This window comes from Moschus berezovskii, chromosome 25 (genome assembly GCF_049115385.1).
Source record: "Moschus berezovskii isolate FMDL1 chromosome 25, NW_MosBer_1.0, whole genome shotgun sequence".
Taxonomy (NCBI): domain Eukaryota; kingdom Metazoa; phylum Chordata; class Mammalia; order Artiodactyla; family Moschidae; genus Moschus; species Moschus berezovskii.
Genome location: NC_142484.1, coordinates 42,139,214 through 42,163,551, shown reverse-complemented (window position 1 = coordinate 42,163,551; position 24,338 = coordinate 42,139,214). Strand labels below are relative to the sequence as shown.

Below are 24,338 nucleotides of genomic sequence, written 5' to 3'. Positions count from 1 at the left end.
TGATGAAAGTGAAAGAGGAGAGTGACAAGTTTGGCTTGAAGCTCAACATTCAGAAAACGAAGATCATGGCATCTGGTCCCATCACTTCATGGGAAATAGATGGGGAAACAGTGTCAGACTTTATTTTTTGGGCTCCAAAATCACTGCAGATGCTGATTGCAGCCATGAAATTAAAAGAAGCTTACTCCTTGGAAGGAAAGTTATGACCAGCCTAGATAGCATATTAAAAAGCAGAGACCATCTAGTCAACCATCTAGTCAAGGTTATGGTTTTTCCCGTGGTCATGTATGGATGTGAGAGTTGGACTGTGAAGAAAGCTGATCGCTGAAGAATTGATTCTTTTGAACTGTGGTGCTGGAGAAGACTCTTGGGAGTCCCTTGGACTGCAAGGAGATCCAACCAGTCCATTCTAAGGGAGATCAATCCTGGGTGTTCATTGGAAGGACTGATGCTAAAGCTGAAACTCCAATACTTTGGCCACCTCATGCGACGAGTTGACTCACCTGAAAAGACTCTGATGCTGGGAGGGATTGGGGTGGGGGTGGAAGGAGACAGGGACGACAGAGAATGAGATGGCTGGATGGCATCACCAACTTGATGGACATGAGTTTGAGTGAACTCTGGGAGTTGGTGATGGACAGGGAGGCCTGGCGTGCTGTGATTCATGGGGTCACGAAGAGTTGGACACGACTGAGCGACTGAACTGAACTGAAGAATGAAACAGGGATTAAAATTTAAAAAGAAAACCATTAATGGAGAAAAGACCCAGTAATTCACAGAAGAATATAAGGAAGAGATTTAGGAAAAATAACAGGGCGTTCAGATGTTTGTAAACCAATGCAAAGTGGGGACAGTAATCAATGAAAATCTAAACGTATAATAAGGTTAACAGTATCTCAAGATTCTGAGATTTGATAGAACATGTCCCATGACAAGAATACAGCAATGGAAGGATACCATCCCTTGCTCAAAGGAATTAGATGTAATAGTATTTAAATAGGGGGCTTCCCAGGTGGCACTAGAGGTAAAGAACCCGCCTGCCAATATTGGAGATATAAGAGATAAAGGTTCAATTCCTGGGTCAGGAGGATCCCCTGGAGAAGGAAATGGCAACCCACTCCAGTATTCTCCAGGAGAATCCCATGGACAGAGTAGCCTGGTGGGCTGCAGTTCATGGCGTTGCAAAGAGTCGGACATGACTGAAGCAACTGAGCATGAGCATGGGTAGGAAAACAGGTAAATATGAGAGCGATATGGCACTAGGAAAGAGATCTGGAAAACGGAAGCTCAAAGATCTGTGCAAGTTCTTTGGGTGAGGATTTAAGAAGGAAAAAGAAAAGAAAAAAAATTAAACTGTATTTTTAGACGAGGGGTGTGGTGGGTCATCCAGGAAACCACTTTCCTTTGGCCTCTGACATCCTTCCTTCCTTCTAGCTGATCTAGCTTATGTCTTCCCTGGCATTTCATCTTCCGCTACCATTCCTTGCGGTCAGTGTCACATCAGACTTGTAGGTTCCCTAGAATCCTAAATCTATATCCATGAATTTCCTTGTTGATTACATTCATTTCCATGTCTCTAATTTCTACTCACACAGATGATGCCTGAAGCTGTAACTTCCACCCTTATATCTCTCCTAAGCTTCTGCTTCTGTCTGCTCCACTGGTCATAAACATTTCAAATTCAACATGTCCAAACTGGGACTAGATGTCATTCCTACAAACCGTGATCCTTTTCCTCCTACAGCCCTCTTCTCAGTTAGTAGCACCGCCATTGGCTTGGCTGGAAGCCTCTCTCCTGACTCTGCTGTCTATGGACCTCATCATTTCTTTCAGTACTAGCCCTGAAATATCCTTACCAGCTGAATGTTCTCAGGACAGTGGCTTTTAGTTGTCGCCCTATCACCCCTTGACAGTCCTATTGTAACAGCTTTCTAACCATTTAGTTCACCTCTAGTCTCTACCCACCATCCAGACCTCCTGAATTTCCAATCTGTCTTCCCCCTACAACTAGTCCTGGCTTTGAGACACCATAGTTCATGGAAAGCCTTAGGGAGGGTTAGGGAATTATCATATAAGACATTCACATGCTGGATGAGAAATCAGCTTGATGATCTCTAAGCTTGGGCTGCCAACCAAGGGCCAGCTGTACAGTCATTGAACTTTGTTGTTCAGTGGCTCAGTTCTGTGTCTGACTCCTTTTGGCCCCACGGACTGGAGCACATCAGGCTTCCCTGTCCTCCACTGTCTCCCAGAGTTTGCTCAAACTTATGTCCATTGAGTTGGTGCTGCCATCCAACCATCTCATCCTCTGTCGCCCCCTTCTCCTCCTGCCCTCAATCTTTCCTAGCATGAGGATCTTTTCCAATGAGTCAGCTCTTCGCATCAGGTGGCCAAAGTATTGGAGCTTCAGGTTCAGCATCATTCCTTCCAGTGAATATTCAGGGTTGATTTCCTTTAGGACTGACTGGTTTGATTTCCTTGCTGTCCAAGGGGCTCTCAAGAGTCTTCTCCAACACCACAGTCCAAAAGCATCAATTCTTCACTGCTCAGCCTTCTTTATGATCCAACTCTCACATCTGTTATTGAGCCTTCTTATTAAAAAAAAATACTTTGTCCCACCCCCTATGAATTGATTCAAAATCTCCTGAGTTTAGACTCTTGAGTTGTATTTTTCTAGACTCTCCAAGCGACTGTGATGCTCATTCATTTTTGGAAACTCTAAGATCTTATCCAATTATAAGATTCAGTGATTATAACACTCTAATCAGAATCCAATTTGCTATTCCAAGAGAATAGCTTCAAAAGTATTTTGTGCAATGGCAGCATCATTAAACTCGACATAAAGTCTTTGGAGTGGTTCATGTCAAGTGAAAAAAAACACTCATTTGAATGTATAAATTCTGACAAGTTTGTGAAAATAGTCACAGCACATTAGAGGCATCCCTTATACACATTTCTTCCAACACACATATCTAGTGGAGCTTTCTTTAGGTTCACACATGATGTTAATAGGTTGTACATGAACAGTCCAAGAATATATTTGGCATAAAAATAGTGGTGAATCTTATCATATAGAAAGCATTTAGCAATTAGTATGCTAATTAAATTTATACAAAACAGTTAAGATTCAGTAAAACAGTATGGGGTAACAAAAATAAGGGAGTCAAGGGAAAGCCCTCCTTGTTGTTGTTTCATTGCTAAGTCACGTCTGGCTCTTTGCAAGTCCATGGACTATAGCCTGCTAGGTCCTTTGTCCATGTGGTTTCTGAGGCAAGAATATTAGAGTGCATTGCTGTTTCCTTCTCCAGGAGATCTTCCCAACCCAGGGATTGAACCTGCATCTCCCTCATCAGCGGGTGGAGTCTACCTCTGAGCCATCATAGAAATATATATATATGTATATATGTAAATATATATATAGTGATTCTCTTTAGCTAATGAAGGGATTCCTGCTTCATGTACCACATAATATCTTTCCTCTATAAGTAAATTACTATGGTCATTTAATAGCTCAGGACCTAGCAGGGGAAATAGACTCCTAGAGAATTAACTACAGTACATAATAAATTTCACTGTCATATCACTAATATAAATTGTTATGGAAGAATAACAATAGGAATGATTGGTCCCTATTTTCTTGTTGTAAAATAGTTTCTATGAGGAACAAATTTGTAAATATGAACTTAAACCCTATGGTATACTGAAGTCTCAGAAGTTGAATTCCTACATATAAACAGCATAAGTGAACATGGTTGCCTAAACTATGGATACAGGGATGTTCATTAGCGGGCATCCCTGGTGGCTAAGGTGGTAAAGAATCTGCTTTCAATTCAGGAGTCCCAGGTTCAATCTCTGGGTTGGAAGATCCCCTAAAGAAGGGAAGGGCCCATTCCAATATTCTTGCCTGGAGAATTCCATGGACAGAGGAGGCTGACAGGCTACAGTCCATGGGGTCACAAAGAGTCAGACACGACTGAGCGACTAACACATATATTCATCAGCAATGAGATATGCATTTATTTATAATTCTATACACTATATAAAATAACTGTCATATTTGCTCTGGGCTATCTACATACACACTTTTTAAAAGTTAAAACACAGGTGTTTTAAATAAGCATATATTTTCCTACAGAAACTATTTTGTAAAGTGTGCTGGGGATCCTAAGCTAACTCAAAAATCCTATTAAGCCCATAATGGATCTTATTATAAACTAATAATACTATTTGAAACTTAAGATCTTGAAGAAAGAGACTGGCAAGTCAGAAATAAGGGAAAGGAAAAAGAATGTTTCCATTCCTTTTTACAACAGAGCTGCCCTTAAACATATTTTGAAAGAACCACACACTTCTTTGTCACTATCAGGGAGAAAGAAATTTTCCTCTGCCCTTCTAGGTTCTTCTGGCTGGTCTAGGGATTAAATTGACACGAGACAACAAGAAGAGAAATCGAAGAGCTTAATAACCTGTAGACAGGGGAGAGACTCAGGAAAAATGAGGAACTCACCAAAATGGCCAAAGCCCTTACCTTAAATACCATCCTCAGTTAAAGACAAAAGATGTTAAGGGTGGCGACAGTCAGCAAGGGGAGAAACAGCACAGTAGCAAGGGGAACAAAGGTCATTATGCAGATTTAAGTCTTTGCCTTCTCCACCAATCAGAATTTCTAGCGATATTGTTCATCCTCCTCTTCTATACAGTGAGGGAGATCCCCTTACAAAGAGAGATTTCCTTTACAAATGCAAACGTTTCTGATAAAATGGAGTCTCCTCCTATTTGGTTTTCAGAGTTTTTCCTTTGTCTGCTGTTTCTTAGAAAATAACCTGCTTAAAATAATTAATATGTCAAAGAGACATATTTTGGGGTAGCAAATTCTGCTCCCTTACACCATCATTACATATTGTTATTGCTGCCTCCCTTAGCTCTGATTAACCATTGACATTCAGTCACTACAACACCCTTGACCATGAGATATAGGAAGTTACACCTCTATCAGTTAGGATCTGGTCTGGCTGCATTGTTGTTGTTGTTTAGTCACTCAGTCATGTTTGACTCTTTTACGACCCCATGGACTGTAGCCCACCAGGCTCCTCTGGCCCTGGGATTTCCCAGGCACGAATACTGGAGTGGGTGGCCATGTCTTTCTCCATTGGCTGCATATATCAGGGAACTAAAAGTAGTTTACACAAGATAAATATTGCATACATCATCCAGAGTTAGTCAGTGGTTCCATGGTTAACCGGGACTCAGACTCCCTATATTTTTCTCTTCCAAATACCAGAACATGTTTTCTGACTTTAATGTTACCTCAGAGTCTAAGATAACTGCTGGAGCTCTAGCCATCACATGTATAGTCCAGTCAACAGAAGGAGAAAGCAGGGAAAGGCACAAAAGGTATTTTCCAATTTGAATCACTTTCCTTTAAGGAGTTCTCTACTTACATCTTTCTGGCTAAAACCTAGTCACATGCCACATCTGACTGCAAAGGCTGTTGGCAAATGTGGCATTTTAGTTGCATCCTTTACCCCCTCAAATGAAACTGGAGACATGTTGCTGAGGAGGAAGGGGAGAATGGACATGTGCAGGCAGTTAGTAATCTCTGCTACAGTGCTGAACTGTCTAACGCTCCAGATTACTTAACTCCTCTCTTGCTGCTGCTTAGCCACTTCAATCATCTCCAACTCTCTGCAACCCCATGGACTGTAGCCCAGCAGGCACCTCTGTCCATGGGATTCTCCACGCAAGAATACTGGAGTGGGTTGCCATGCTCTCCTCCAGGAGATCTTCCCAAACCAGGGATCAAACCCCAGTCTCCTGAACTGCAGGCAGATTCTTTACCACTGAGCCACCAGGGAAAACTAACTCCTCTCCTACTCACTCAATAAAGCTATCTCGATTCTGTTTTAAAAATCTAATTGACAGGAATGATCCTTCTAGAGCAATGGTTCTCAACTCTGACTGCACACTTAGAAGCCCTTGGAGTGCCTTTTAAAAATCCTGATGCCCAAGCCAGTGAAATCAGAAACTCTGGCAGTAAAACCTAAGCCACAGTATTTTTTAAAAATGTCTAAGCAATTCCAGTGTGTAGTCAAGTTTGAGAATCACTGTTCTAAAGACATTTTAAAAGAAGGCATATAACCCAAATGTTGCCAAATTGTTGTGCTTTTTTGCAGTAGAGTCAAAGACAGAATAGATGGTTCCAACGTTGGTCATCCGGGATGCCTTTACCTCTCACATACCATCTCATCCACCTAAAGAGTCTGTATCATTTCAGATAACTCTCAAATCTCCCTACACCTTTATCTCATCCAAAATCCACACAGCAATCCAAAGAATGTTTAAAGCACATACACACAAATCTGACCACCTCATTCCTCTACTCTGCATAGATCCCTCCGATGACTTCCCATCCATCTAAGGCTCTTTGCCTGGCAAGATCCCCTCCTGCCTACATACCAGGCTTATCTTAGGCCACTCATCACGTTACTGTATGTGACCTCCTCCCATACCCCCAAGCTCTTTCTGTACAATTGATTTGTTTGCCAAACCAACCAAATCCACAAACGAAGCCAAACCGCAGCACTTGCATTTGCTCATTCCTGTGGAAGGAGGCTTTACTACCCACAGATGGAGTCAGGATCCTTGCTGTGTGTCAACATGGCCCTGATCCCCACTGTGAGTCTTTAAAAGTGCCCTCCTCCCCACCACATTTGTTTGTTTGTTTAGGGGCTGGGAATACGTTCCTCATCATTTTGTTTTCAGAACCCAGAACAGCTCTTGTCACAGAGTATACATTTCATAGTTTAAAGATAAATATCTGATGACTGAGTATCTGAGGAAAGGAGCAGTATGGGATCCTGAAGTTAAAAGGGTCGACTGGAGACCAACTGAAAGAGTCACAAGCACCTGCTTGTACTTTAGCCCAGGTGACCCACATCCACATTTCTTCCCTCTTCTTCAATGTGTGTCTGTGTCTCTGCAGGTTGTGACTTGATCCCAGTGCAGTATCTCCGCTGGGGTGACCCCGAGCCCATCGCAGCCGTGGTGTTTGCCTGCCTTGGCCTGCTGGCCACCCTGTTTGTCACCGCGATCTTCATCATCTACCGAGACACGCCGGTAGTCAAGTCCTCCAGCAGGGAACTCTGCTACATTATCCTTGCTGGCATCTGCCTGGGCTACTTGTGTACCTTCTGCCTCATTGCAAAGCCCAAACAGATTTACTGCTACCTGCAAAGAATAGGCATTGGTCTCTCCCCAGCCATGAGCTACTCGGCTCTGGTCACCAAGACCAATCGGATTGCCAGGATCCTGGCTGGCAGCAAGAAGAAGATCTGTACCAAAAAGCCCCGATTCATGAGTGCCTGTGCCCAGCTGGTGATCGCGTTCATCCTCATATGCATTCAGCTGGGCATCATCGTCGCCCTGTTTATCATGGAGCCTCCAGATATAATGCACGACTACCCGAGCATTCGAGAGGTCTACCTGATCTGTAACACCACCAACCTGGGGGTCGTCACCCCGCTCGGATACAACGGACTGCTGATCCTAAGCTGCACCTTCTACGCCTTCAAGACCAGAAACGTTCCGGCAAACTTCAACGAGGCCAAATACATCGCCTTCACGATGTACACCACCTGCATCATTTGGCTGGCCTTTGTGCCCATCTACTTCGGCAGCAACTACAAGATCATCACCATGTGTTTCTCCGTCAGCCTCAGCGCCACGGTGGCGCTCGGCTGCATGTTCGTGCCCAAGGTCTACATCATCCTGGCCAAGCCCGAGAGGAACGTGCGCAGCGCCTTCACCACGTCCACCGTGGTGCGCATGCACGTGGGCGACGGCAAGTCCTCCTCGGCCGCCAGCAGGTCCAGCAGCCTGGTCAACCTGTGGAAGAGGAGGGGCTCCTCTGGGGAAACCCTAAGGTAAAGCTTGTGAAGGGTGTGAGCGGGTCCCTAGCCCCTGTGGCCGAAGCAGTGACCTCTGTTTCCCGGGGTTTTTCATGGGAAATAGCTGAGGAAGTAAAACGAGGGGAGGCGGGGTGCTGGCTAAGGGTTTTGGACGTCAGCCTTGAATGGTTTTCATGGAAGGAACTGGATACGGGCCTATAAAGGGATATGGGACCTAGTGATTTAGTCTAAGCCTAGAGACTTAAAAGTTGAGATAAAGGGAAAAAAGCAAGACTTAGGGCGAAGGGAATTGAGGTCAGAAGGACTGGGAGGGCACAGTTAAGTCACTAAGGCAAGGCAGGGTGTCTGGGTCCTGAAGGGGACAGAGATCCACTGTGGACTAAATTCTGACTCACTAGAATGGAGCCAAAAAGAGTGTGTACAGAGCAGAGCACCAAGAGCCTTACACGTCTGCACTTACACGGGTCTGGCTCTTTCTTGAGCCCAGATGAACGCTTGACTGCCTGTGCCACAGAGCTGCAAGAATGCAGAATCGGTCTTTTCATTCTTAAGGGGCAACTTGAACTCCCGGGGTATGTCTAAGGAGCTGAAAGGAGCAGAACAACAGAGTGGCTTTGCATATAATCAGCCTTAACAAGCAGCCAGTTCCCCACGCTCCCTGCTCTCCCACCCCACCCGCCAAGGTCAGTGTCCCAGGTAACAGTTATTATCTAGCCGCCATCAGAAAAGAATTTGAAGCCAAAAGCCAAGGCTGCCCCCCCCCCATAAGAGAGGGACTAAAGTGCTTCAGAAGGCAATGAGATCATCTTAATGGCTTGAGAACCATTTTGGAGGTGTCAAAAAAGCTACATAGACTGTTACTTGGAATAACATTTAAGAATACATCTCAAAAGAACCAGCTAGAATATCATCCGCTAACTCTTACAGAGATTTGAGAATTTTCTGAAAATCTAATAGACAAGTGGGTGAGAAATACTTTCCAAACGGAAGATAAATAGCTAAACATGAATCCTTGAACAATTCTCTTACCCCATCATTTAGCCAGCACGAAAAGTCCTACTTTCCAGTCAGCCCTAATTCTTCAAAGCCTGAATGATGGGTGATGGTAAAGGTACTGTGTCTTCTGAGGACTAAAACAGATTTCACAAAATCCTTGGAATTTATCCGCATGGCCCAACTCATTTGCATTTTTACCTTGCCTCCTTCAATTCTCTTCTGATTCCTGTATGCCTCTCATCTCTTTCTGTGTATACCATGAAAGGTATTGAACTAACTTGTAAGCCTTAGTAAAAATAACCTCTTCTATATCTTCAATAAATCCTGGAAATGCCATGGTCTATACACAGAAGACCTTCCATATATCTAACTGCAGGCATACTTTCTGTCTACCTTCATGACTCCACTCTCAAACATTCTTTTCTGCAACTCTGCATGATCAGCCTTTTATTTTGTCTAAGAAAATTTATTTTTCCAAGGTTTCATTTTATCAGCCTTTCTTTAAACTCTCTCTTCAAACATAATCTTCCAGGGCATCCTGATAGATAAAAGAAACAGGTTGCTGGAGGGAAAGTTGTGAGTCTGTACCTAAGTACCATAAAACTCACCAGGGTAGGCTCGAGAGGATAGAGCAATGGTGAAGAGCACTGACCTTGAAGCCAGCTTGTCCTGAATTTGAACACTAGCACTGCCATTTCTTCTCTCTGAGCCTTAGTTTCTTCCTCTGCCATATTGAGATCTTATCACCTACCTCACAGGATTGTCAAGAGTGAAAGAAATAGTGTGTGCAAAGGCCAGGCAGACAGTAGACATGTTACTGGAGGTAGTGGAGTGCAGAGCTGGGCAGCATGGAATTGAACAGCAGCAGCATCACTCACCAGCTGTATGACCAACCACAGGCAAGTTACGTGACCTCTCTATACCTTGATTTCCTCCTCTGATGAATGAAATGCATATTACATATAGTGGTTATAAGACTGAGTAAATATATGTAAGTGCTTGCCACACAGTAAGTACCAGAGACAGAGGAGCCTGGTGGGCTACAGTCCATGGGGTCACGAAGAGTCAGACACGACTTAGTGACTAAATGACAACAACAAGTACTACTGAAGTGTTTGCTTTTATTATTCAGTTGTGTCCAACTCTTTGTGATCCCATGGACTGCAGCACGCCAGGCTTCCCTGTCCATCACCAACTCCCAGAGGTTACTCAAACTCATGTCCATCCACTTGGTGATGTCATCCAACCATCTTATCCTCTGTTGTCCCCTTCTTCCACCTTCAATCTTTTCCAGCATCAGGGTCTTTTCCAGTGAGTCAGTTCTTCCCATCAGATGGCCAAAGTATTAGAGTTTCAGCTTCAGCATTAGTCCTTCCAATGAATATTCAGGACGGATTTCCTTTAGAATGGACTGGTTGGATCTCCTTGCAGTCCAAGGGACTCTCAAGAGTCTTCTCCAGCACCACAGTTCAAAAGCATCAATTCTTCAGCACTCAGCTTTCTTTATGGCCCAACTCTCACATCCATACATGACCACTGGAAGAACCATAGCTTTGACTACAAGGACCTTTGTTGGCAAAGTAATGTCTCTGCTTTTTAACATGCTGTCTAGGTTGGTTATAGCTTTTCTTCCAAAGAGCAAGTGTTTTTTTAATTTCATGGCTGCAATCACCATCTGCAGTAATTTTGGAACCCTAAAAAATAAAGTCCCTTACTGTTTCCATTGTTTCCCCATCTGTTTCCCATGAAGTGATGGGACCAGATGCCATGATCTTAGTTTTTTGAATGTTGAGTTTTAAGTCAGCTTTTCACTCTCTTCTTTCACTTTTATCCAGAGGCTCTTGAGTTCTTCTTCACTTTCTGCCACAACGGTGGTGTCATATATGTATCTGAGGTTACTGATATTTCTCCCAGCAATCTTTATTCCAGCTTGTGCTTCATCCAGCCCAGCATTTCGCATGATGTATTTTGCATATAAGTTAAATAAGCAGCATGACAATACACAGCCTTGATGTACTCCTTTCCCAATTTGGAACCAGTCTGTTGATTCATGTCTGGTTATAACTGTTACTTCTTGACCTGCATACAGATTTCTCAGGAGACAGGTAAGGTGGTCTAGTATTCCCATCTCTTGAATAATTTTCCACAGTTTGTTGTGATCTACACAGTCAAAGGCTTTGGCATAATCAATAAGCAGAAGTGGATGTTTTTTCTGGAATTCTCTTGCTTTTTTGATGATCCAGCGGATGTTGGCAATTTGATCTCTGGTTTCTCTGCCTTTTCTAAACCCAGCTTGAACATCTGGAAGTTCTTGGTTCACGTACTGTTGAAGCCTGGCTTGGAGAATTTTGAGTATTACTTTGCTGATGTGTACTAACTTAACAACTGTCCATCTTTTTCCACACCTGAAAGTGTCTGTGTTGGGTATGCAATAAGGACTATCTTAATAACAAAGAGAGCATCATAAAATGCAGGACAGACCTATAGATACATTGATTATATAGCCTTAGCCTGCTCGAGTATCTCTATTTTCATCTTGTCCAGCTGCATGCCCGACTATAGAGCACAGCCTTTGCAGGGTAAGCTTGGGAGTGGAGGCCTCGTCTACCTTGTTCATTACTGTGCCCAGTGCCTAGAAGGTCTGAGAAGGGTGCTTGACACACAGATGACACGCAGCAATCATTCTTTGGTATGTCTGTTGAATGAATGGATTGGAGAAGGTAGTAATGTGGTAGCTATTTTTTGCTTGTCTTCAAGTGTGCACGCTACTGCCCCCTAGTGGTTCTTTCATAAGATCAAGCCTGCAGTGATCTGTGTTACAGATACCCTCTGGGCTCAGTCCTGGGGTCATCAGTTTCTGCTCAAGACTGGGATCGTTAATCCCATCCACAGATCTCATGTTTTGCTATACTTCTAACATTCCTCTAGTAACATTAGATTACTGTTTTCAACTATCTCATCTCTAATGGCAACATAAACAACAAAATTCACTGATAATGCTAATGCATGCATGCATGCTAAATTGCTTCAGTCGTATCTGACTCTCGCGACCCCATGGATTGTAGCCCGCCAGGCTCCTCCGTCCGTGGGATTTTGCACGCAAGAATACTGGAGTGGGTTGCCGTGCCCTCCTCCATGGGGTCTTCCCCACCCAAGGATCAAACCCACATCTCTTTCTTCTCCTGCACTGGTGGGCAGGTTCTTTACCACGGCGCCACTTGGAAAATCCATACAAAATAGGAGTTCTCAAGATTTGGGGCAGTATTTTCACTTGTTTCCCCTATGGGGTCATGTAGTTATTAATGCTTAGATTTTGCAGTCAGTACATCTGGGTATTAGAATATCAAAGAAGTTACAGAGGGAACTTTGGCTAGTGTTGGCTTTTCTGTATGCAGTCTTGGCAAATGCTGGTCTGTCTATGTGATGATAGCTGAGATAGGCTACACTCTGATTACCCAGAAACTTCTTTGTGCCATTAACCAAGATATTCAGGCTGGAACCTGCTTTTGACATAAAGACGAAAGGTCAGAGAAAGCTTGCATACCCTTGCATCCCATATATTCCACAGCAGATCCCTGTTTTGAAGCTATAATTCTAAGAAATAAATTAGATCCAAATTCAAATTCTTCTTATAGGGCTTCCCTGGTGGCTCAGTGGTAAAGCATCCACCTGCCAATGCAGGGACATGGGTTCCATCCCTGGGTCAGGAAGATCCCCTGGAGAAGGGAATGGCTACCCACTCCAGTGTTCTTGACTGGGAAATCCCATGGACAGAGGAGACTGGTGGGCTACAGTCCATGGGGTCACAAAGAGTTGGACACAACTTAGCCACTAAACAACAACAAAAATTCCTCTATACCTCCCATGAGCCCTCGAACTAAGTATTCCTTATCTGTGGTCCAAAATCAAGAAGTCCAGAACACTGTAGACCTAACTGCTTGTGTATGGATATCTGCCTCCTTTTATAGTTTTCTAGAGGCCAGTGTCGGAGAAGGCAATGGCAAGCCACTCCAGTACTCTTGCCTAGAAAATCCCATGGATGGAGGAGCCTGGTAGGCTGCAGTCCATGGGGTCGCTAAGGGTGGGACACGACTGAGCGACTTCACTTTCACTTTTCACTTTCACACATTGGAGAAGGAAATGGCAACCCACTCCAGTGTTCTTGCCTGGAGAATCCCAGGGACGGGGGAGCCTGGTGGGCTTCCGTCTATGGGGTCACACAGAGTCGGACACGACTGAAGTGACTTAGCAGCAGCAGCAGCAGAGGCCAGTGTATATCACCTTACCTGTCACACTGGGGCTTATTTAAAGGCAAACAAGTGGACTTGGGTGCTCCAAATATTTTCACAATTTAGTCTGAATTACCTTCATTAGTTGTGCTTCTCAGGTTTGCATCCTGTAATATGCCAATGGGTCCACTACTGGGATCTAGAGTGAGCTTAATGGTGTAACCTAAGTCTGTGGATGTCAGTCTCTGGGGAGAAACTGCCATGCTAGGCCTGCCTGGTTCTGCTCCCCTCCATCCAGTGTGTGGAGAGGCAGGCTGCTGTAAACCCACACTGGCTGACGTAAACCCACTGGCTGCCGTAAACCCACACTGGCTGCCGTAAACCCATGCTGGCTGAGGTAAACCCACACTGGCTGCTGTTAAGCTGCACTGGGTGCAGGCCCTGTCTCTGAAAAGGCTTATATATGTCACTTCCATATCTCATGACAGACGGTGAGGGCTCCGTTTTAAAAGAGGACACTAACTGCCTAATTTAAAGTGAGAAACATTAATAACTTCTGAGGTTATATTGACTACATTTCCAAAGGTTAGTCCATCCTCTTGTGTGCATTTGAACAAGGTGCTTGAGTCTGCTTCATCACCTGTGAAATGGTATTACAGTGTTGTGAGGAGTGGCTGAATTCATATGTATTAAATGCTTCCTAGGAACACAAGGACAGCACTCAATAGATAGTAGATAAATCTTTTAGAAGAGTGTTCAGCTACAAGTAAACTTGCTTTTTAGAGACTTATATCACTTGTTTGCTTTTCATTTCCACGTGTTACAAAAAGTATGCAATAAACTGTTCCTGGCATTCCTCCACTGCTCACCTATGCCAGAGCCAGCTTCTTCAGGTGTCTTACTGATGTATGTGCAAGAGCTCCATGCATGGCACCCTCTTATGAGCAAAAGCAGTATTCTTCAAGCCCCCTAAGAATTGCCTTTAGGTCTTACTGGCCCAGAGTGTCTCATATAATAGTTACCCCTAGCTGCAAGAGAGTGTAAGAAAGCATGCGTTTTGTTTAGTTTTCACATCTTCTATTATGGGTACTGAAAGGGAGGGAGGAGCTGTCAGGTGCTTGTTGGATACGCAAAGAGTAGTGTCTACCATGGACAATGGCAGCACTTAGTAGTTTAGAGTAGTAGTACTACTCTTGGGCTTCCCAGGTGGCTCAGTAGTAAAGAATCCACCTGCCAATGCAGGAGATGTGGGTTCAATCCATGGGTCAGGAAGATCCCCCTGCAGAAGAAAATGGCAACCCACTCCTGTATTTTTGCCTGGGAAATTCCATTGACAGAGGAGCCTGGCCAGCTATATTCATGGGGTCACAAAAGTCAGACGTGACTGAGCATGCGTGTGTACGTGCACGCACACACACACACACAGAGTAATACTAATAGAATTGTCTAGTGGTCACAGAATACTTTGGCCACCTGATGCAAAGAGCTGACTCCCTGGAAAAGACCCTGATGCTGGGAAAGATATGAAGGCAGGAGGAGAAGGGGGCAAAAGAGGATGAGATAGTTGGATGGCATCATTGACTCAGTGAACATGAGTCTAAGCAAACTCCAGGAGACAGTGAAGGATGGGGAAGCCTGGCGTGCTGCAATCTATGGGGTTGCAAAGAGTCGGACACAGCTGAGTGATTGAGCAACAACAACATTTAAACAAAATGTTTAAAGTAAAAGCAATAATTATTCCCATTTTTCAAATGAAGGGTTTGAGGTCCAGAGTGGGTAGAACTCTTGCCCATAGTCTCATGACTAGTAAGTTATGGAGCAGTTTTTTTACTCAGGCCTTAGCTTTTTGGCTTCGGAGCAGAGCATTTCCCAGAGTATATTCTTTGGTAAGCTAGTATCACAAACCATTCCTTGAAAAAAAAAGTTATTTGGTCAAACAAGTTTGAAAAAACTCTATTACTGGAGATAAACACTGAGAAGACTTGCAGCGTATACACCAATCATTCATTTGTGAATTCTTTTCCATCTCTTCCCAAGCACACTGAGCATAACACTACTTTTTCAAGTAACTCTCCTAACATTCTGGAGAGTTGATACTACAAGCAGGATTCTCTTTGGAAACCATCACCGTAGCCAAAAAAGAAGAAACGGTTCAGGGGGCCTGAAGAATAGTTCCTATCTTCAGTAAGAAGGAGGTTAGAAAGAGCCAATTCCACCTCTGATCATGGAGAGAACCACTTTTGTTCTCTGAGCACTCAAGGGAAGCACAGAGCCGAATTCTAACAGATCGAGAAGTTTCCTGAGAAGTTAAATAGGCTCATCCTAGAGCACAAAAAAACAAAAGTGCCTGGAGTCAGTCATTCAGTTCACTGAAATAGCAAGGGGAGATTTTTATTTAAAAGAGAGTGAGTCACTACAGATTTATATATATATATAGAGAGAGAAATGTATTATTTGTGCCATCAACGTATAGAGGTCCCTGTGATTAACATTTTGGTTCTAGACCCTAATTTTCCAGCATGACATGGTTAGTGTCAAATCACTGTCAGGAAGATAATGCCATGCTTCTGTTTAGGGCCTTCACTTCAGCTGAAAATTGACAAATGAACACAAAGCCAGTTCTGACCTAAATAAAGCATTGAATTTGATGAGTCTAATGTTCTGGCCCTTCAACAGTCAAAAATACCAGGGTCATGGAGCTGAGGTTGTGAGAAGCAGTGGGCCTTTCGTGGCTAAATGAATGACAGAGGCCTGGAGTCCTAAATGATAAATTCTCTCAGAAGGTAAAACCCTCCCCAGGGATTCTAGTCAGGTGGCAGAGACATTAGCATTGTCTCCACCTTAATTTTAAAAACTATCATTTGCTACTTTTGTTTTAATTAACTAATTAACTTTGGTCTAATTAACATTGTCGTGAAGGCCCACTTTAGGTTATTTTCTAAAGCAACTGGCTAAGCCCTTTCACATTCATTGCCCGAATTACAGTCTGCCCAGAAAAGTGGCTCTCTTATGTGAATTCCAATATATCCAACTATTAGAGCTTTGAAGATTTCCAATTGCTTAGATTTCAATAAATGGTGATTCATCTTGATGAAGTGATTTGCATGCTGATTCTCATTCTCTAGAATTGTCTGCCTCTTCCTTCTCTCTCTCCAGTTCAGTTCAGTTCAGTTCAGTCGCTCAGTCGTGTCCGACTCTCCGCGACCCCATGAATCACAGCACGCCAGGCCTCCCTGTCCATCACCAACTCCCGGAGTTCACTCAAACTCATGTCCACAGAGTCGGTGATGCCATCCAGCCATCTCATTCTCCGTCGTCCCCTTCTCCTCCCGCCCCCAACCTTTCCCAGCATCAGAGTCTTTTCCAGTGAGTCAACTCGTCGCATGAGGTGGCCAAAGTATTGCAGTTTCAGCTTCAGCACCAGTCCCTCCAATGAACATCCAGGATTGATCTCCTCTAGAATGGACTGGTTGGATCTCCTTGCAGTATAAGGGACTCTCAAGAGTCTTCTCCAACACCACAGTTCAAAAGCATCGATTCTTCGGCGGTCAGCCTTCTTCACAGTCCAACTCTCACATCCATACATGACCACGGGAAAAACCATTGCCTTGACTAGACGGACCTTGGTTGGCAAAGTAATGTCTCTGCTTTTTAATATACTATCAAGGTTGGTCATAACTTTCCTTCCAAGGAGCAAGCGTCTTTTAATTTCATGGCTGCAATCAGCATCTGCAGTGATTTTGGAGCCCCAAAAAACAAAGTCTGACACTGTTTCCACTGTTTTTCCATCTATTTCCCATGAAGTGATGGGACCAGATGCCATGATCTTCGTTTTCTGAATGTTGAGCTTCAAGCCAACCTTTTCACTCTCCTCTTTCACTTTCATCAAGAGGCTTTTGAGTTCCTCTTCACTTTCTGCCATAAGGGTAGTGTCATCTGCATATCTGAGGTTATTGATATTTCTCCCGGCAATCTTGATTCCAGCTTGTGCTTCTTCCAGCCCAGCGTTCCTCATGATGTACTCTGCATAGAAGTTAAATAAGCAAGGTGACAATATACAACCTTGACGTACACCTTTTCCTATTTGGAACCAGTCTGTTGTTCCATGGCCAGTTCTAACAGTTGCTTCCTGACCTGCATACAGGTTTCTCAAGAGGCAGGTCAGGTGGTCTGGGATTCCCATCTCTTTCAGAATTTTCCAGTTTATGGTGAATCCACACAGTCAAATGCTTTAGCATAGTCAATAAAGCAGAAATAGATTTTTTTCTGGAACTCTCTTGCTTTTTCTCTTTTTTTTTTGTATACGGTTTTCTTTTTTTTAATTTTTTTTAATTGGAGGCTAATTACAATAATATATTGGTTGATTTCGCCATACATTGACATGAATCTGCCCCGGATGTACATGTGTTTCCCCTTCTTGAACCCCCCTCCCACCTCCCTCCTCCCCATATCCTCCCTCCAGGTCATCCCCATGCATCAGCCCCGAGCATCCTGTATCATGCGTCAAACCTGGACTGGTGATTCGTTTCACATATGATAATATACATGCTACAATGCCATTCTCCCAAATCATCCCACCTTCACCCTCTCCCACAGAGTCCCAAAGACTGTTCTATATACCTATTTCTCTTTTGCTGTCTCGTATACAGGGTTAAGATTACCATCTTTCTAAATTCCATATATATGCGTTACTATACTGTATTGATGTTTTTCTTTCTGGCTTACTTCACTCTGTATAATAGGCTCCAATTTCATCCATCTCATTAGAACTGATTCAAATGCATTCTTTTTAATGGCTGAATAATACTCCATTGTGTATATGTACCAAAGCTTTCTTATCCATTCGTCTGCAGATGGACATCTAGGTTGCTTCCATGTCCTCACTATTATAAACAGTGCTGCAATGAACATTGGAGTACATGTGTCTCTTTCAATTCTGGTTTCCTCGGTGTGTATGCCCAGGAAGGCGATTGCTGGATCATATGGCACTTCTATTTCCAGTTTTTTGAGGAATCTCCACACTGTTCTCCAGAGTGGCTGTACCAGTTTGCATTCCCACCAACAGTGTAAGAGGGTTCCCTTCTCTCCACACCCTCTCCAGCATTTATTGCATGTAGACTTTTGGCTAGCAGCCATTCTGACTGGTGTGAAATGGTATCTCATTGTGGTTTTGATTTGCATTTCTCTGATTATGAGGGATGTTGAGCATTTTTTCATGTGTTTGTTAGCCATCTTTATGTCTTCTTTGGAGAAATGTCTGTTTAGTTCTTTGGCCCATTTTTTGATTGGGTCGTTTATTTTTCTGGAATTGCTTCTATATTTTGGAGATTAATTCTTTGTCAGTTGTTTCATTTGCTATTATTTTCTCCCATTCTGAAGGCTGTCTTTTCACCTTGCTTATAGTTTCCTTTGCTGTGCAGAAGCTTTTGATTTTAATTAGGTTCCATTTGTTTATTTTTGCTTTTATTTCCAATATTCTGGGAGGTGGTTCTTGGAGGATCCTGCTGTGATTTATGTCGGAGAGTGTTTTGCCTATGTTCTCCCCTAGGAGTTTTATAGTTTCTGGTCTTACATTTAGCTCTCTAATCCATTTTGAGTTTATTTTTGTGTATGGTGTTAGGAAGTGTTCTAGTTTCATTCTTTTACAAGTGGCTGACCAGTTTTCCCAGCGCCACTTGTTAAAGAGACTGTCTTTTCTCCATTTTATATTCTTGCCTCCTTTTTCAAAGATAAGATGTCCATAGTGCATGGACTTATCTCTGGGCTTTCTATTTTGTTCCATTGATCTATATTTCTGTCTTTATGCTAGTACCATACTGTCTTGATGACTGTGGCTTTGTAGTAGAGCCTGAAGTCTGGCAGGTTAATTCCCCCAGTTCCATTCTTCTTCCTCAAGATTGCTTTGGCTATGCGAGGTTTTTTGTATTTCCATACAAATTGTGAGATTATTTGTTCTAGTTCTGTGAAAAATACCGTTGGTAGCTTGATAGGGATTGCATTGAATGTATAAATTACTTTGGGTAGTATACTCATTTTTACAATATTTATTCTTCCAAGACACGAACATGGTATATTTCTCCATCTGTCAGTCTCCTCTTTGATTACTTTCACCAGAGTTTTATAGTTTTCTATGTACAAGTCTTTTATTTCCTTAGGTAGATATATTCCTAAGTATTTAATTCTTTTCGTTGCAACAGTGAATGGAATAGTTTCCTTAATTTCTCTATTTTCTCATTATTAGTGTATAGGAATGCAAGGGATTTCTGTGTGTTGATTTTATATCCTGCAACTTTACTGTATTCATTGATTAGCTTTAGTAGTTTTCTGGTAGAGTCTTTAGGGTTTTCTGTGTAGAGGATCATGTCATCAGCGAACAGTGAAAGTTTTACTTCTTCTTTTCCAATTTGGATTCCTTTTATGTCTTTTTCTGCTCTGATTGCTGTGGCCAAAACTTCCAGAACTGTGTTGAATAATAGTGGTGAGAGTGGGCACCCTTGTCTTGTTCCTGACTTTAGGGGAAATGCTTTCAGTTTTTCACCATTGAGGATAATGTTTGCTGTGGGTTTGTCGTGTATAGCTTTTATTATGTTGATGTATGTCCCTTCTATTCCCACTTTCTGGAGGGTTTTTATCATAAATGGATGTTGAATTTTGTTGAAGGCTTTCTCTGCATCTATTGAGGTAATCATATGATTTTTACTTTTCAGTTTGTTAATGTGGTGTATTACATTGATTGATTTGTGGATATTGAAGAATCCTTGCATTCCTGGGATAAAGCCCACTGGGTCATGATGTATGATCTTCTTAATGTGTTGTTGGATTCTGATTTCTAGAATTTTGTTAAGGATTTTTGCATCTATGTTCATTAGTGATATTAGCCTGTAGTTTTCTTTTTTTGTGGGATCTTTACCAGGTTTTGGGATTAGGGTGATGGTGGCCTCATAGAATGAGTTTGGAAGTTTCCCTTCCTCAGCAATTTTCTGGAAGGGTTTGAGTAGAATAGGTGTTAGCTCTTCTCTAAATTTTTGGTAGAATTCAGCTGTGAGGCCATCTGGACCTGGGCTTTTGTTTGCTGGAAGATTTCTGATTACAGCCTCTAATTCCGTGCTTGTGATGGGTCTATTAAGATTTTCTATTTCTTCCTGGTTCAGTTTTGGAACGTTGTACTTTTCTAAGAATTTGTCCATTTTTTCCAAGTTATTCATTTTATTGCCATATAATTGCTGATAGTATTCTCTAATGATCCTTTGTATTTCTGTGTTGTCGGTTGTGATCTCTCCATTTTCATTTCTAATTTTATTGATTTGGTTCTTCTCCCTTTGCTTCTTGATGAGTCTGGCTAGTGGTTTGTCAATTTTATTTACCTTTTCAAAGAACCAGCTTTTGGCTTTGTTGATTTTTGCTATGGTCTCTTTTGTTTCTTTTGCATTTATTTCTGCCCTAATTTTTATGATTTCTTTCCTTCTACTAACCCTGGGGTTCTTCATTTCTTCCTTTTCTAGTTTCTTTAGATGTAGAGTTAGGTTATTTAGTTGACTTTTTTCTTGTTTCTTGAGGTGTGCCTATATTGCTATGAACCTTCCCCTTAGCACTGCTTTTACAGTGTCCCAGAGGTTTTGGGTTTTCATTCATTTCTATGCATATTTTGATTTCTATTTTGATTTCTTCTATGGTTTGTTCATTATTCAGCAGTGTGTTGTTCAGCCTCCATATGTTGGCATTTTTAATAGTTTTTCTCCTGTAATTGAGATCTAATCTTACTGCATTGTGCTCAGAAAAGATGCTTGGAATGATTTCTATTTTTTTGAATTTACCAAGGCTAGATTTATGGCCCAGGATGTGATCTATCCTGGAAAAGGTTCCGTGTGCACTTGAGAAAAAGGTGAAATTCATTGTTTTGGGGTGAAATGTCCTACAGAGATCTATTAGGTCTAACTGGTCTATTGTATCATTTAAAGTTTGTGTTTCCTTGTTAATTTTCTGTTTAGTTGATCTATCCATAGATGTAAGTGGGGTATTAAAGTCTTCCACTATTATTGTGTTATTGTTAATTTCCCCTTTCATACTTGTTAGTAATTGTCTTACATATTGTGGTGCTCCTATGTTGGGTGCATAAAGATTTATAATTGTTATATCTTTTTCTTGGTTTGATCCTTTGATCATTATGTAGTTTCCTTCTTTGTCTCTTTTCACAGCCTTTGTTTTAAAATCTATTTTATCTGATATGAGTATTGCTACTCCTGCTTTCTTTTGGTCTCTATTTGCGTGGAATATCTTTTTCCAGCCCTTCACTTTCAATCTGTATGTGTCCCTCGTTTTGAGGTAGGTCTCTTTTAGAAAACATATACGGGGGTCTTGTTTTTGTATCCATTCAGCCGGCCTTTGTCTTTTGGTTGGGGCATTCAACCCATTTACTTTAAGGTAATTATTGATAAGTATGATCCCATTGCCATTTTCTTTATTGTTTTGGGTTCGAGTTTATACACCCTTTCTGTGTTTCCTGTCTAGAGAAGATCCTTTAGCATTTTTTGGAGAGCTGGTTTGGTGATGCTGAATTCTCTCAGCTTTTGCTTGTCTGTAAAGCTTTTGATTTCTCCTTCATATTTGAATGAGATCCTTGCTGGGTATAGTAATCTGGGCTGTAGGTTACTTTCTTTCATCACTTTAAGTATGTCTTGCCATTCCCTCCTGGCCTGAAGAGTTTCTGTTGAAAGATCAGCTGTTATCCTTATGGGAATCCCTTATGTGTGTTATTTGTGGCTTTTCCCTTGCTGCTTTTAATATTTGTTCTTTGTGTTTGATCTTTTTTAATTTGATTAATATGTGTCTTGGAGTATTTCACCTTGGGTTTATCCTGTTAGGGACTCTCTGGGTTTCTTGGACTTGGGTGATTATTTCCTTCCCCATTTTAGGGAAATTTTCAACTATTATCTCCTCATGTATTCTCTCATGGTCTTTCTTTTTGTCTTCATCTTCTGAGACTCCTATGATTCGAATGTTGGGGCGTTTAACATTGTCCCAGAGGTCTCTAATATAGTCTTCATTTCTTTTAATTCTTTTTTCTTTTTCCGTCTCTGTTTCATTTATTTCTACAATTCTATCTTCTAGCTCGCTTATCCTGTCTTCTGCCTCCGTTATTCTACTGTTTGTTCCCTCGAGAGTGTTTCTGATCTCATTTATTGCATTATTCATTGTATATTGACTCTTTTTTATTTCCTCTAATTCCTTATTAAACATTTCTTGCATCTTGTCAGTCCTTTTCTCAACTTTATTTATCTGTAACTCCATTTTGCTTTCCAGATTTTGAATCATTTTCACAATTAAAATTCGAAATTCTTTATCAGGTAGGTTCCCTATATCTTCCTCTTTTGTTTGTGTTGGTGGGCATTTATCCTGTTCCTTTACTTGCTGGGTAATTCTCTGCCTCTTCATCTTCCTTATATTGCTGTGCTTGGGGTGGCCTTTCCATTTTCTGACAGTTTGTGGAGGTCTCTTTATTATGTAGTTACCTCGTTGTGTGTGGGGTTGAACGGGTGACTTGTCAAGGTTCCCTGGTTAGGGAAGCTTGTGTCAGTGTTCTGGTGGGTAGAGCTGGATTTCTTCTCTCTGGAGTTCAATGAAGTGTCCAGTAATGAGTTTGAGATGTCAGTGGGTTTGGAGTGGCTTTGGGCAGCCTGTATATTGAAGCTCAGTGTTATTCTCCTGTGTTGCTGGATAGTTTGCGTAGTATGTCTTTCACTGAAACTTGTTGACCCTTGGGTGGTGCCTGGTTTCAGTGTATGTATGGAGGCATTTGATGAGCACCTATCAGTTAATGTTCCCTGGAACAGGAGATCTCTGGTGTTCTCAGGATTTGGACTTAAGCCTCTGCCTCTGGTTTTCAGTCTTATTCTTGGAGTAGGCTCAAGACTTCTCCCTCTGTTACTTCCAAGGCAGTTCCTTCTGTTAAAGCTCTTCTATTTGCTGGTCTCTTCAGTGTCTAATTCCCATCCTGACACCAGGGGGCGGTGGTGGACACTTTTTTTTTTTTTGGCTCACCTGTTCAGCCCTGCTGTGGGGAGGGAGGAACACTGCTAACAAATGTCACTGGCATCCGTGGGGAGTGCTCGCTGTGTCTCGGCTACACTGGGATTGCCCCCGCTCGCGGCGTGTGTGCTTTCCCTGTTTATGCTGCTCAGGCTCTAGGTTGCTCTGCCAGGAGCTGTCCGCAGCCGGCGCTGGGTTGCATGCACTTCCCAGGTCTGAGCGGCTCAGGTTCAGGCACTTGGGTACTCCACAAAGGCGCAGACTTGGTTGGGCCTGCGTTTTGTGCCTTCCCCGGTCTGAGCAGCTCAGGTGAGCAGGCGTTTGGCAAGTGTGGTCGCTGAGACTTATCGCCTCCCCGGTCCCTGCCACTGGGTTTTCTGGGTGTACAACCGGCGCACCTTCTCAGGCAGATATCAACCAGCCCGAACCCAAGAAGTCTTGGTTAGCAATGAAGCCTGCCTGCCGCTTGGTATCAGAGGCCTCTCTGGGGGCGTGGTTGCCCCTTTCGGCGCTGGCCGCCCTCCCCTGCATGTCGCGGCAGGGAATGGGGTATGGGCCACCCACAGCTGGCTCGCTCTGCTCAGTCCTCTGTTCTGTGGGCACTTAGTCTGTGTGTTTTAATTATTTATTTCTTATTTTCTCCCGGTTATGTGGCCCTCTGAGGTTCCAAGGCTCATCACAGACTCGCCCATGAGTGTTTCCAGGTGTTTGGAAACTTCTTTTTTTTTTTAGGTCTCCCTTCCCGGGACAGAGCTCCATCCCTACCTCTTTTGACTCTCTTTTTATCTTTTTATCTATTTCGAAGACTATGGGCTGCTTTTCTGGGTGCCTGATGTCCTCTGCCGGTATTCAGAAGTTGTTTTGTGGGATTTACTCAGTGTTCAAATGTTCTTTTGCTGATTTTGTGGGGGAGAAAGTGGTCGCCCCATCCTATTCCTCCTCCATCTTCTACTCCCTCCCTCCTCTCTTGCTTTTTCAATGATCCATTGGATGTTGGCAATTTGATCTCTGGTTTGTCTGCCTTTTCTAAAACCAGCTTGAACATCTGGAAGTTCATGGTTCACATAAATACTTGGGGGCAATCTCAAAAATGACAGATGAAATCGGTGCATTTCCAAGGCAAATTATTCAACATCACAGTAATCCAAGTCTATGCCCCAACCACTAATGCTGAAGAAGC

General features: G+C 42.7%; 1 protein-coding gene across 2 annotated transcripts in view; it reads left to right on the top strand.

Moving 5' to 3' along the window:
- Window positions 1-24,338, top strand: part of GRM5 (glutamate metabotropic receptor 5) — a 660,867-nt gene that overhangs the window by 571,933 nt on the left and 64,596 nt on the right. For both annotated transcript variants that reach the window (XM_088832124.1, XM_055416174.2), the window contains exon 7: window positions 6,983-7,922. In XM_088832124.1, the coding sequence (XP_088688250.1) occupies window positions 6,983-7,922 (940 nt within the window). The remainder of the gene's footprint in view (window positions 1-6,982; window positions 7,923-24,338) is intronic.